General features: G+C 45.1%; 1 protein-coding gene across 12 annotated transcripts in view; it reads left to right on the forward strand.

The window, feature by feature from the left end:
- The window catches only part of LOC128414741 (multiple epidermal growth factor-like domains protein 6), a 211,322-nt gene that overhangs the window by 123,421 nt on the left and 73,101 nt on the right, over positions 1-14,800 (forward strand). For all 12 annotated transcript variants that reach the window (XR_008330721.1, XM_053390456.1, XM_053390461.1 and 9 more), the window contains 3 exons: positions 4,779-4,901; positions 10,705-10,830; positions 14,122-14,244. Coding sequence is in view for 11 of the 12 variants with exons in the window: in XM_053390456.1 (XP_053246431.1) it covers positions 4,779-4,901; positions 10,705-10,830; positions 14,122-14,244 (372 nt within the window). In the remaining variant the exon portion in view is untranslated. The remainder of the gene's footprint in view (positions 1-4,778; positions 4,902-10,704; positions 10,831-14,121; positions 14,245-14,800) is intronic.

Genomic DNA, 14,800 nt, shown 5'->3' on the forward strand with positions numbered 1-14,800 from the left:
TTGTTTGAATCCAGCTTCCATCAGATCCAGCCAACATGGCCAGTGGTGCTGGGAGCTACAGCCCAGCAACTTCTGGAGGGACCCAGGCTCTCTTTCTCTGTGCACAACAGAACACAAAATCCCTTCGGAATTTCCTAATTTTGTATATGGTGGAAAGATGTGGGGGAAGTGGCATGATAGAATAATGCTAAAATTTAGATGTAGGAACTTCACCCGCCTTTGTGTAATGTATGAGGAGTATGGGAATATGTTCTGTTTATTATTTACATCTCAAAACAACATCTGCTAATGCAGAAATGCTTCCAGATGGCTAGCTTGCACAAAAAAGTGAAACTTCTCATGTATAGCGCCATGCAACAGCACGTTTGAGTACGACGCTGACATGGAAGCGATGCAGAAAGGCCAATCTTCCGGTTTTAAAAATAACAGAAGCAGTTTCCAGCATCGGCTTCAGATGGGCAAGTTTTGCATGCAAGGTATTAGCAGTTAACTTTGTCGAAACCTTTAATTGAGGCCAGAAAAAGCCAAGGCTCTCCTTTCTTCAAAGTCTTCTTTCAAGCTGTTCCCCTACATTTTTTCCCCTTTCATTTTTACAAGGTTGGTTTTAAGTGCGTATCAGTGTTAAAAGAGAGCGAGAGATAATGGAAGAGAAATAAAAAGCAGAGATTGTTTTGAAAGCAAATAGGATAAGCAGATGTTTTCATTTAAAAGTTGATATAATGCTACCCTCTCCAGTAACCCCTGTCCTTTCTGGAAAATTGTGTGTGTGGAGGGGGGCAGTCAGAGCAACCCATCCCCTTTCCCAAAAGGCTAAGGGATCACATGATGATCTGAGATGTCTGGGAAGGATTTGATTAGAATTTGGCAAGTGATTCCTAGCACTGCATCTGAGAGCTGATCAGGTAAAAGTTGGGATGTAGTTTGCTATAGGCTTCCTTTGTGACTATGCCAAAAGACGCATACAGGCAACTCCCCATTTTTGCATGCTCTATTCGTGTGCAACTGCACACATGTGCAGTGCTGGGAACCCAGAAGTGGATCCCAGAAATGGGGAGGACCCTGGAGAGTCCTCCTGGATTGCGAGGAGACCCTCCCCAGAGCTCAAAGAGAACTTCCTCTTTGGGTTCTGGGGAGGGTCTCCTTGTGAGCAGGAAGCAAAGCAGGGCTTTGCTGAGGCCTCCCGCCTAATATCTTCTCGACCCATCAGCTGTGTGGGCCGTGCTGTCCTTCTGGCTTGTGTGGCTTTGTTGACCAGCCCAGCTGACATATGGCATGAGCAGCAGGGCTTGGTTGAACTGCTCATTAAGCCTCTGGCTCTCGAGGAGACCCTCCCCAGAGCCTGGAGGGGCAGTGGGGCTTCCTCAGCTGGTGCTCCATTTCTGTCCATGCAGTGACGCAATGCTGTGCACTTCATGTTTCTCTTCTGTTGACCTGTGGTACCAATGACACATCACTTGGGGGGTGGGGGTCATGGCTCTGTGGCTAGAGCACATGCTTTGCACATATGAATTCCCAGAATCAATCTCCAGGGAGTGGTGGATGAAACTGAGACTGCGTCTGAAAACCTGGAGAGTCATTGTCAGTTAGTATAGATGATACTGAGCTAGATAAACTAGTGGTTTGATGCCATGTGAGGCAACTTTCTGTGTGGAAGTGAGACTTTCCAGTGTCCCAGAACCATGTCAGAGGAGGAGAGGGGCTTATATTAGCCCAAGGCCTGTTCACATAAAGCTAAGCCACAGTTCAGCATCACATCTGCATGAAGCCAACTGTTCTCTGGAAACCTGAGGTTCCTTGGAAGCTTATCAAGAGTCCTTCAGTGAGAAGGTCCGTAATAGAACAAGCTTGCCTGACGGACAGCTTGCTTGACCTTTCCTTGGCACCAGACTCCACAAGATGTAGAAGACCCTTGATAGTGCTGCTCTTTCTTTTTCTTTCTTTCTTTCTTTCTTTCTTTCTTTCTTTCTTTCTTTCTTTCTTTCTTCTTTCACAGTTTCTTTCTTTCACAGTTTCTGACAGGTTGCTCAGATTACAAAGCGGGAGATGAATAGGAACATACACAGCAGCCAGAAGCCTGTTGTTGGTCCCTAGCTCAGCAGCCCTTACTTTAAAAGCTGTGTGTGATCCATTCCCTCTCATGGTGGTGGAAGAGGCATCATTACATCCTTGATCCTTCTCTCATGGTGACCAGGGGTTCACATAGCAAAGCACTGGTTGAAAGCCCCTGCCCTGTAATCCTTCTGCTAATACCAAGTAGAGATAAGAAGAGAGCTTGGGTGGAATTGGGGGGTGATGGGAAGGCAGACAGGTGAAATAATTGTTTTTATTAGGTTTTTTTTCGGAGGGAGGGGAAGTAATCTCACACCCCCATCCAGTTAATACTATTACTCTACATTTTTTGAATTCACCTAATATTCCCCTTAGGGACACGGGTGGCGCTGTGGGTAAAACCTCAGCGCCTAGGACTTGCCGATCGCATGGTCGGCGGTTCGAATCCCCGCAGCGGGGTGGGCTCCCGTCGTTCGGTCCCAGCGCCTGCTAACCTAGCAGTTCGAAAGCACCCCTGGGTGCAAGTAGATAAATAGGGACCGCTTACCAGCGGGAAGGTAAACGGCGTTCCGTGTGCTGCGCTGGCTTGCCAGATGCAGCTTTGTCACACTGGCCACGTGACCCGGAAGTGTCTCCAGACAGCGCTGGCTCCCGGCCTATAGAGTGAGATGAGCACACAACCCTAGAGTCTGGCAAGACTGGCCCGTACGGGCAGGGGTACCTTTACCTTTACCTTTAATATTCCCCTTCTGCCTCTCGCCTTGTTCAAATAAAGACCATTACAATATTGTGAAATTGGTTTGGAGACATTGGCTCTTTTGACTTGAGCAGCACCTATTTCTGAATCCTAGCTGAGCGATAAAGAGAGAGAGCTTCAGATAAAACTTTATGAGGGTGGGAAGCATAAAGAGGGCCTTTCTTCATCCTCGGGAGTCTGCGTCTCGGAAGCCTGTTGAATTTCAGTGACTCCTGGCCTAGGCTTTTCCTGCTCCTTCAAGTCAGCAGCAAAGCAAATCTCTTTTCGCATTTGCGGGGGATAGAAGATCACAAAAAGGCAGGCAGGAAGGTCTTGCCCCAGTGGAATTAAAAGTCATGGTGTCTGTTGAGCAGTAAAGTACGTGCTCTAAACAGATGGAAAGTTCCTAGAGGTTCAGGAGAACAGAATGGGTTTACCAAAGGACACAGCAGGGCGCGGGCCAAGATACAGGGGAAATAGCTAATTCAAAGACAGGCCAAAATTGTGCCTGGGAAGAAGGGGAGCAGTTGCACTTTGCCTGCGGCACATCTTTTGGTTTCTAAACTAATTACGGGGGAACAGGAGTCCAATTCCACCGTGATAGGAAGGTGAGGCTGGTCTCTTCATTCCCCTAGGTATTCTGGAATGGAGATTCCCTTTCTGAATCCCACATAGCTAGGAGCTGATGTGGCTTTCGTTTCCTACAGGGATGGCAGGGATCACCCCCAACTTGGGGAAGAGATAACCATTCCTGCGTGCTGTCTTCACAGTGAAAATAGGACTCCCCTGTTCATGTCTGCTACGTATTTAAGGGCATGTCTAGTTTGGCTCTGTTTAGCATGGCAAAGAGGAGACCTAGAGGAGGCATGGTAGCCATCTTCAAACATCTAAAGGGCAGTCGCATGAAAGATGGAGCAAGCTTGTTTTCTCCCATTCTGGAGGATAGGATGCAAATCAATGGATCCAAATTACAGGAAAGGGGATTCCGACTAAACATCAGCAAGAGCTATTTGACAGTGGAACAGGCTCCCATGAGAGGTGGTAGACTCTCCTTGCTTGGAGGTTTTTCAGCAGAGGTTGGACGGCCATATGTCTTGTATGATCTAGCTGAGATGCCTTCATTGCAGAGGATTGGACTAGGGGGGTGCTTTGCAATTCTGCAATTCTGTGATTCGATGCACAGGTGCTGAGAAGGCAGGCCAGGAGACTGAGGGACTGGGGAAGTAGAGGGCAGGAGAAAGGAAAATCAAATGTACACATTAATAACCTACCAGATCTTTAGCCTCAGAGCAGTAATCTAAATACGTATACAGTCATACCTCAGGTTGAAGTTGCTTCAGGTTGAGCATTTTCAGGTTGCGCTCTGCGGTGACCCGGAAGGAACAGAGCGTGTTACTTCTGGGTTTCGCTGCTCGCGCATGTGCAGACGCTCAAAATGACGTCATGCGCAGAAGCAGCAGATCGTGGCACGCACAGAATCGGGTTGCGTTCGCTTCAGGATGCAAACAGGGCTCCGGAATGGATCCCGTTCGCCTCCCGAGTTATCACTGTATATACTTGCTACATTCACAATAAACAATGCCCCCCCCCATTATGGGAACAGTGGCAAGATACAGGCTTGTATACTCTCCCCTCTCCTCACAGCCACAGGGGTTGAAATCAGCTGCTTTTGCTCGCCTTTAACATTATGTCTGGATCTTAAACTTTGCTTCATCTGAACTATGGCTTACTAGAGCAAGATAACTTCATAATCCATTGTTTGAAGCTAGCTTGCTTCAAACAAGCCACAGTTAAGATTAAGCACGGCTTGTCATGTTTGGATGACATAACAACCTGTAGTTAATCAAAAATAGAAGCAAAAGCTTTGTAGTCCTCCTAGCTGCACCAGAGGAATGACATGAGCCCGAGGCAACCATCACTGCATATTTGGCACATCACCTTGTGGTGCCGTTGAAGCCTATAATACCTCAACCACCTATTTTTTCTTTTCTAGATATTGATGAATGTGCAGTAAGGAGTGGAGGCTGTCAGCAGAGCTGTGTGAACACTCTGGGTTCCTACCACTGTGAATGCCATGCAGGGCACAAACTTCATGCTGACGGCCGTACCTGCATAAGTGAGTAACACCCAGGCTGTAGTTTTTAAGTGATGGAGGAAAGGAGAGGAGCCTTTCATAATTTGGTCTTTAGGGGGATGCAAATCCAGAGCTGCGTGTGGTCTTGGGGTATTTTCCCCAGCCAAAATTATGTAATACCAAGTTGTCAAGCTGTCAAAAAGGTTGCCAGTGTTGTTCGGTTGCTCTTAAAGCTGCTTTGGTGCAGCTGGCTCTACTATTCACAGCACGGTGTTTGTGGGTTTTAGGGTTGAGAAAGATGCCAGATTAAAGTCGCCCTCATGTGAAGCTCTATTTGTGGGATGTTGACTGCTGGGTTTTTGTTTTGTTTTTACGGAATGTGCCATTTTCATTCTATACTTGTTTTTATTCTCATTGCAAAGTTTATTGCGGACTCCTTTGTTCTTCGCAATGAGAGTGAATTAAGCAGTTTGACAATCCGCATCAAATGGCTCTAAAAGGATGCAAATGGTAGTGCCCTATTAATGAACAGTGGTGTTTTTAAAGCCATCTATTATGTTTGTTTCATTTTAAAATTGATGGCTCACCTTTCAGCCCATTAGAGTCCTCAGGATGGTTCACAAGGCAGCTCCCAAGGCAATGGAATTGTATTAAAACCATAAATATTAAAAACCAGAACAACCCATTACATCACAATGAAACAGCCAGAACTGAGATTAAAATGTTTCAGAACACAGTGTATAATCAAAGTAGCTGTAGAGAGTGGGGAAAACATTCAACCAACTATCTCAAAGGCCTTGCAGAGCAAAAGTATCTTAACTGTGCTTCTAAAAACCCAAAGAAAACAAGGTTGGTAGACCTCCTTGGTAAACCAGTTTGAATAATGTGGAACTGTATACATAACTCTAATGTGCAGTATGGGAAGCACTATAATGCACTTCCGGACCTGATGAACTGCACCCAAAAAAGAGCTTTGTGACAGAGCTGTTGGACAGTCTTCCTTGGGAGGTGGTGAACTTGGGAGGTTGGGTGGTCATCTGTCATGGATGTTTTAGCTGAGATTCCTGCATTGCAGAAGGTTCACATTGATAACCCTCAGGGTTCTTTCCAACTCTACGATTCTGTGATTATTGCAGACTTGGTTTTCATGGGACGGGGAGTGATAGGCATCTAACTTGCTGGCTGGATCCTGTTCCCTACCACTGCTCTAGTGTTCTCTCTCTCTCTCTCTCTCTCTCTCTCTCACACACACACACACACACACACGCACACACACACACACCAGTGGTGCCTTGGTTCTCAAACACCTTTGTACTCAGACAACTTGGAACCCAAACACTGCAAACCTGGAAGTAAGTGTTCCAGTTTGCGAACTTTTTTCAGAAGCTGAACGTGCTCCGTTTTGAGTGTTACGCTTCAATTTGAATGCCACACATCCGTTTTGAGTACCACACTTCCGTTTTGAGTGTTACGCTGAGGTCTGTCCATTTTTGCCATTTATTTTGCATTTTTGTTTTTGCAACTTTTGTTGTTGTTTTTGTGACTGTGTGGAACCCAGTTCAGCTACTGATTGATTGACTGTGTGACTGTAGTACATTGTTTATTGCTTTCATTTTAGGGAGCACTGGTCTCGTTGGATAGTAAAATTCATGTTATATTGCTGTTTTAGGGGTTGTTTTTAAAAGCCTGGAACGAATTAATCCATTTTGCATTACTTTCTATGGGAAAGCACACCTTGGTTTTGGAACGCTTTGGTTTTGGAATGGACTTCTGGAACGGATTAAGTTTGAGAACCAAGGTACCACTGTACGGCCAAATAGCCAGGCATTCACCACTTCTTCTTTTTGTTCAAGAAGCATTTCTAAATACTCTGCATTCTAAGTAAGGATTGACACACTTTGTGCGTCATGGGGATGTTGCTGACACTGACACTCCCACATCAAGTTCTCACCTCTGACACCCATGCTGCATTCTCACCCTTGACACCCATCTCATGATGTGCTGTCATCATACTGTGAGTTCCCCCGCTCCGGTTCCACATCGTTTGCTAGCCGGGGGCAGAACAACTTGCAAAGTGATGACATTGCATTATGAAGTGTGTCTCTACTCTTCACAGATGAGAACTTGGAGGGTGTTTTTGGCAGCCCTGTGACATTTATAACTTATAGTTCAACCCACATTCAGAATTCAGAGCCTTTAGAAATGCTTTGTGAGGGATTGAGTTGATAGCCAGATATCTGTGTCATCCTAAAGATACCAGTTAGTCTAACAAGACTTTTGTTAGTTTTATACTAAAAATAGATGTTGGAGCTCACTTTTTCTGTTCATCAAGGAGAAGAAGTTTGTTTAAAAAAAATAGAGTGAGGAAAAAAGTAAGAAAAAAAGTGAGTGAGAATGAAAAGGAAAAAAAGGGGGGGAAATGGTTACATTACCATACATTAATATATAGATGTGTATATTATTATTATCCCAATAGACATATAATTGTTTTAATCTCCTGAATTGGGCAACCTTAAAGTTTACATATACCTTTGCTTGGGTGGACAGTATTAGGATCAAAATATTTGAAAATTTCAACAACTCTTGAAACAATTATGTCAGTTAGTCAGATATGGAATATATTTGCTAATAAAAATAAATCTGATCAAGGAAAAGTTTTAAATGAATGTGCTGGTGCACCTTCTCTGAATGAATGAAAATTGAAGTATTGAGTACAAAATAAAAAAGTTTCCCCATCCTCATCAGCATGATTGGTACTTTTGCATGGGCCAATTTTAAAGTTTTATGAAGACCAATTGACCTCAGATGTCTATTCTCAGAGATGCAAGTGGAAAGTTCTAAATGATGCAAGGTTATCTGGAACCATTTCAACTGCGGTTCAGGCCTAATTCTGGGACAGAAACAGCCTGGCCTATCCTGACAGAAAATCTTTGAACCGAGGCAAGAAAAGTATGTCACTGTCAGTCTCGTCAGCAGTTTTCAATACCTTCAACGATGGCACTATTCTGGACTGTCTGGCCAGGATGGGACTTGGGCTCCATTCTTCTTGAAGAAGAGATTTCAAAAGGTGGGAAGTGTCTCCTTGGCCACTGGGCCTGGGGTTCCACAAGGTTCCACAAGCCCCCCCCCCCCCACTTTTCAACATCTAGGTAAAGTCTTTGGAAGCAATAGTTTTTGGGGATTTAGAGTGTAGTGTCCTCAGTATGCAGATGACACCCAACTCTATCTCTTTGAAGATGATAGCCATCTTCTAATATCTCAAAGGATGTCGTATGGAAGATGGAACAAGCTTGTTTTCTCCTGCTCTGGGTAAATTAAGCATTTTAATGTATTCCTCAGGCATTTGGTTATCTTTAACACTGTTCTATATTTCTTTGATATTCGGATTTGTTCACGTTTGGAAATGGTTTTAATGTTGTGAACTGGTTTGACATTTTCTTAACAGTAAGTGGCGCAGAAATATATTTTAATTAAAAAAAAAACATATTCCTTTTTTCTCTGTTAACGGTTTAGAATATTTTGAACAGTGGTGACAAAGATATTTTAAATAACAAAAAGAAAAAAGAAGCCAGCACGTAACATGTTGTTAAAAAGAGAATTAGCAGGGCCTGATATTTTTTTTTAATGGTCTTCTTTTCACCCTATATTCACATAGATTTGTAGTTTTCTTACAGTTGGTGGTGAAATGATAGCAGAGAATTGTTTTAATTGAGATACCAGAGCAATAGGGCATAAAGCGTCAAAAGCTGTGGCCAAGTTCTGTAGAAAGGATTAAAATTCTCTGTAAATCTGCATATCAGCACAAGAGAGATTGTTATTCCATTTCCCATTGATTCCTGGTTGAAATGTGAAAAACAGCTCGGTTAGGTATGAATGACATTACATCTGTTGAATCCATTCTTTTGTATTTCTTTGTTTTTGAGCTGAGGGCTAGATGAGCTTGGGGATCGAACACATGTCTTGTTTGCAATTTCTTAGAGTTGCCAGTGCATTGGCTTAGTTACAAGATAGCATTAAGCCTGCCGTTCTAGCCAAGGTGGGAGAGAATCCTTTAAGAAAAGCTTGTCCTTTTCTGCTTCCTTGTTGGGTTATATGCAAATAACATTAAACATTCTAGCAGAATCGTGAAGCTGTCTTTATAGATCTTGGAGACTAGGGGATGGAAGCAGGAAGTCATGCATCAGAAAGCAAAGCAAGGATATGAATACGTGAGAAATGTGTAGCTATAATTTTGAATAGGAAATCTGATGTTGTCCCAATAGGGGCAACGTTCACCTTAACAGAACTACTTCTGTTGTGTTATTTTTAATTCAGGCCCAAGGTTAATGAAGAGACTTAAATCAATAAGCTAATGGGGACATTGGTCTCTCAGTGCCTAAATTTATTGCAGTAGACTTAATGCCCCATTTAAAAGAATGTCACGGAACAATACAAAACCTGAAGCTACAATTCGCCTTCTCCCCCTTGACAACCAGCTCTTACCATGCTGCACAGGGTTCAGGGCAACATACACGGACAACACCTTGAATAGGTCGCTCATCCCTCCATAGAGGAATCCAGCAGCCATCCATCACCTCAGGGCTATGTGTCTACACACATACACACATGTTGGGGAAGGGCAGTGAACCAGTATGAACAATAACTGGCTTTATTTCATGGTTTCTGTTAAGCAGCCTTTCTTCTGGCATCCATCTTGGAACCACTCCCCAGAACACAAACCCTCAAGCATGTTCAATTCCACCTGTTTCTCAAGAAACACTTTTGGGTTGTTGGCTAGATGGCTATACAGTGGTACCTCGGGTTACATATGCTTCAGGTTACATACGCTTCAGGTTACAGACTCCACTAATCCAGAAATAGTACCTTGGGTTAAGAAATTTGCTTCAGGATGAGAACAGAAATTGTGCTCCGGTGGCGCGGCAGCAGCAGGAGGCCCCATTAGCTAAAGTGGTCCTTCAGGTTAAGAACAGTTTCAGGTTAAGAACGGACCTCTGGAATGAATTAAGTACTTAACCTGAGGTACCACTGTATATATATTTGCATACCATAGCTCACTGGTAGAGCATCTGCCATGCACCCAGAAGGTCCCAGCTTCAAGCTTTGGCATTTCAAGGTAACAGGGTGTCCTCAATCTGAAGCCCCAGAGAGCTTCAGTGTGCACAATACTGCACTGGATGGACCAATGTTTCTTGTTTTCCTTTCTTCTTTCCCAAGTTCTGTCCTACTTATATCCTAATGTTTTCACTCTAGCTGCAGCAGTGGAAGTGTTTTTGCTAACATAGTTAAAAGACCATCCTTTAGAAGGTCCCAGGATCAGTCCTCAGCATCTCCAGATAGGGCAGGGAATGTCCTCTGTCCGAATCCTTGGAAAGCTACTGAGCTATATGGACCAGTGGTCTGACTGACTGCAACACAGCTCCCTCTGTATCAGAGTGTTAGCAAGGCTTTTCTTTTCCTGCTCTGCAAGGATCATTTTTGGAGCAGATGTGTGAAGTTTGTTGATGGATAAAGCTTTGGCATAAAGGAGGTAAGGTATCCAAGGCAAAAAGCAAGTCTTCAGCTTATCACTAAGCTTTGGGAAATGAGATGCCTTTACCAAAGGGATCATATGGTGTTTAGCACAGTACTAGTGGCTGGAGGATGTGAGCTCATCCAGGGTCCTGCTTAAAGCCATAAGGTCTAGTATTGCAGGTGATGGGTCAAAATACACACATTGGGAAGGCAACCTGCTCTTCAGGATATATTGCTGTGTGAAAGGTTGCTCCATTTTTTGCCCTCACTTCAGATATTTGGGTGGAGAACTGCATCACGACATTCTGGCTTTTTTGTGTTCTCATTGTATTAGGTGTGAGCTCTTGTGCCGTCAATAACGGAGGCTGTGAACATGAGTGTGTGCAGATGAGTGAAGACCACTACCGGTGCCAGTGCCACACACGCTACCAGCTTAAGAGAGATGGGAAGCACTGTGAAAGTAAGTGTGAGCCCAGGGTGCAGGTAACCTGTTGGAAACACAATACGAGCCCAAAGGCTGTAGTTTGGGCTAACCTTTGGCCCTTCAGATATTGTGGGACTCCCTGACCATTGGCCATTCTGGTTGGGTTGATGCACGTTGCAGTCCAACAACATCTGGAGGACCCCAGGTTCCCCGCTTCTGTCCTAGTAGAATGCATGTTTACTTGCATTGATTAATGCAGTTTTGTTGTTGTTTAGTCGTTTAGTCGTGTCCGACTCTTCGTGACCCCATGGACCAGAGCACGCCAGGCACTCCTGTCTTCCACTGCCTCCTGCAGTTTGGTCAAACTCATGCTGGTAGCTTTGAAAACACTATCCAACCATCTCGTCCTCTGTTGTCCCCTTCTCCTTGTGCCCTCCATCTTTCCCAACATCAGGGTCTTTTCCAGGGAGTCTTCTCTTCTCATGAGGTGGCCAAAGTATTGGAGCCTCAGCTTCAGGATTTGCCCTTCCGGTGAGCACTTAGGGCTGATTTCCTTCAGAATGGAGAGGTTTGATCTTCTTGCAGTCTATGGGACTCTCAAGAGTCTTCCAGCACCATAATTCAAAAGCATCAATGCAGTTTAGGTGTCAGAAATAGTCATGTGGCTGGGCCCTGCTGCCAGGCTCTCTGGTTCAAGCCTGTTACATTTCACCTACACAATGACCTTGTACTATTGCAATAGGCAGCGACGCGGACTTATAAAAAATATTGGGGGGGCCCGGGAAAGCTCATGAATAATAAATAAGCTCATGAATATGCAAATAAAGTGGCGCCGCCTCCTCGTGAGCGAATAGGGGAGAGCGTGCTGCGCCTATTAATCAGCTCCAAAGGAAATTGGGTGGAGCTTTTGCTCGGGAGGGAGGGCAGGAGGCATGCAGCCCGCCCCCCCTGTGCATTTTGGGCTGGGGGAGGGGCGGCGATGGCGCTCTGCTGGAGGGGCGCCGGAGATTATTGGGGGGGCGGAGCCCCCCCAAACGAATTTTTGAGGGGGCTCGGGCCCCCTCAAGCCCCATGGAGTCGGCGCCTATGGCAATAGGGGAATGGTAGGATTATATCTAAGACTGGACTTCTTTAATAGCATTTGCAACTTTTTGTAATCTGCCTACCCTGTGGAAGTATGAGGATCTCGATAGAGAATGTAAGCATTTGTCCTGTCCTGACCTCAAACAAAAGCTTATGGGGCATTATGGGAGTTGTTCAGAGAGCAAGAGAGCACTGGGTGAGCGCTGACAGAAGCTGGAGGTTGACTTATAACTCCCCCAGACTGGATTACCACTCCTAAACTCCAATCCAAGGCTTCTCAAAGGGACCCCAATCTCCTCAGCTGGAGGCAAGTGCATCTGTGTCTCTTCAGTGCCTTCTCACCTGACCTGCTCTCGGCCATATTTCCTGCAATTCTGTAAAGGGAGAAACAGCAAGACTTGACTATGAACTGAATATCATGGAGGCCCATGGAGTGGTTAGAGGAGACAGTAGGGTAGTCAACTCATCAAGTAACATAGGGGGGAGAGGAAATAATAAGAGGGAGGTGTACGAGGAGGGACAGTGGGGAGAGGAATAGAGATCAAAGCAGGTTATTGGATTCTCCCTTTCTTAAAAAGAATTAGGAAGGAAATATGACCTTGGGTTGTCCTTCCTCCTGCCAAGTTTTATTAGCTCCCATTATCTGTCGAAGCTGCTGATGGCCTGAGCTTTATGCTTGCGTTTCCATTGATCTACTGGAGACTTTGTTTGCCAAGTTTTGCAGCCGAGCTCAGCTAAATCTCCCATTGCAAACTCACTGCATGTATGGTGCCATGTGCAATATGCCCATACTTACCATAAAATATATGTGGGGTTTTTTAAGAGAAAAAAATCAAGGCTTTGGTCCTGTGTTTCTTATGTCTCTCAGTTCTGCTTGTAGCAGGAGCTTTGCCTGCGAGAGGTGTACAAAAGACAGGGAAAAGACTGCCTCACTGCAGTGCTTACAAAGGAATGCAATGATCACGAAAGGATAAAATCAGAGAAGCCAAAGGCACCATTATCAAAGTGGGCAAAGGATGTTAGAAGTGATAAGAAGGGTTCTGGATGTACATATGAAACTGCCATATACTATTCAGACCTTCTAACAGCTGCCTACTCCTTTCTGCAGTTTTCTTAAGGTCCCAAACATTATATTGCCTACGTGTGCTGCTGCTTTGCTCCTGAGCTTAGTAGACTAGAGACAAAACAGCTCACCTAAAGATACATGGAGCTGCATATATACTAAAGTCGCATCATCTAGATCAAGGGTAGCCAGCATGTGACCCTCCAAATGTTGCTGGACTCCAACTCCCATCAGCCTCAGTCAACATGGCCAAAGTTCAAGGATTGTGGGAGTCGTAGACCAACAATATCTGAAAGTAGCCACCACATTGGTTACCCCAACCTGGTATTTGGGAATTGACTTGGGGCACATTTTCCAAAATATTGAACCACCACTGGAATCTTTAGGCCTAATTTACCGTGGATTTTCGTTGTTGTTCTGTTTTGGGTGTTTTCAAGAATCTCCTGGTCTCTTTCTGATTTGATGTGCAATATATTTGGAGTAGGAGCTTGCGCTCCTTTTGGAAGTGCATTTCCAAACAATTGTATTGACTCTCCGGTAGAACCGCTGCTGTAATCCCTCGCAGCAAGATCTCTGGTTGTTAAGGGCTGGTCACGGTTTGCCAGGCATGCTTGAGCAATTATATTTGTCGGACGGCAAAGGAAGCTATAGAGGAAAGTGCCATCAATTTGAACTGCTGGCACAGAGAACCGTTGGCAGGCAGAGATGCGCGTGGAAGTATCTGTGTCAGATCTCTGCTGAATATTGGGAAAAGCAAGTCAGCACTGTATGAAACAGAGAATATCATTAAAGCAGATCGCTCTCACCCCCCGCTTCCTCTCTCTCACCCCCCCCTTATTTCTTTCTTTTCAGTTGTTGCAAAACAGGTTGTGCATCTTGGCCAGTTTTGTAACTATTGAAAATAAGTTCAAGCTTCTCTGCCAGATGAACTTGTCAAATGGTTTGTGATGAACAGTCAGAAGGAAATTGGGAGATAAATCTCACTGCAATGTGAAAAGACTTGCAGCCTGCGCCAGATAGATCTTGACCTGTGTTCTGTGTATTGGTGGATATGTTTGTTTGTGTGTGTGTGTGTGTGTTCTCAAAGCGTCTTAGTTTGCTGGTTTGTAATTCAGACACCTAACATTCCTAGCTAGCACCTTTGATCTGCATTGCTTGGATTTCTTGGTGTTTGGTTTCAGAGATCGACCCCTGCGCGAGTGGAAATGGAGGCTGCTTGCAGATCTGCCGAAATGAGAGCGGACTTGCAGAGTGTGAATGCTATTCTGGATATCGCCTTTCTGCAGATGGGAAGTCCTGTGCAGGTAAAAAAAGCAAAGTGTGGGTTGCGGGGATGGTAACTAAAATTGAAGAGTCTAGTTATTGACCTCTTTTCTAACCAGGTATGCTAAACACAGGGATGCAGGTGGCGCTGTGGGTTAAACCACAGAGCCTAGGACTTGCTGATCAGAAGGTCGGCGGTGTGAATCCCCACGACGGGGTGAGCTCCCATTGCTCGGTCCCTGCTCCTGCCAACCTAGCAGTTCAAAAGCACGTCAAAGTGCAAGTAGATAAATAGGTACTGCTCCGGCGGGAAGGGAAACGGCGTTTCTGTGCGCTGCTCTGGTTCGCCAGAAGCGGCTTAGTCATGCTGGCCACATGACCCGGAAGCTGTACGCCAGCTCCCTCGGCCAATAAAGCGAGATGAGCGCCGCACCCCAGAGTCAGTCACGACTGGACCTAATGGTCAGGGGTCCCTTTACCCTTTTTATGCTAAACACATGTAAGCAAGAACATAGTTGGAGCCATTCTGCTGTGAAGAAGAGTTACAGTCTTGGAGTCAGACTTCTTGATTCGGAAGCACAGGGGTGGGGAGAGCCC

Source organism: Podarcis raffonei, chromosome 5 (assembly GCF_027172205.1).
Source record: "Podarcis raffonei isolate rPodRaf1 chromosome 5, rPodRaf1.pri, whole genome shotgun sequence".
Lineage (NCBI taxonomy): Eukaryota > Metazoa > Chordata > Lepidosauria > Squamata > Lacertidae > Podarcis > Podarcis raffonei.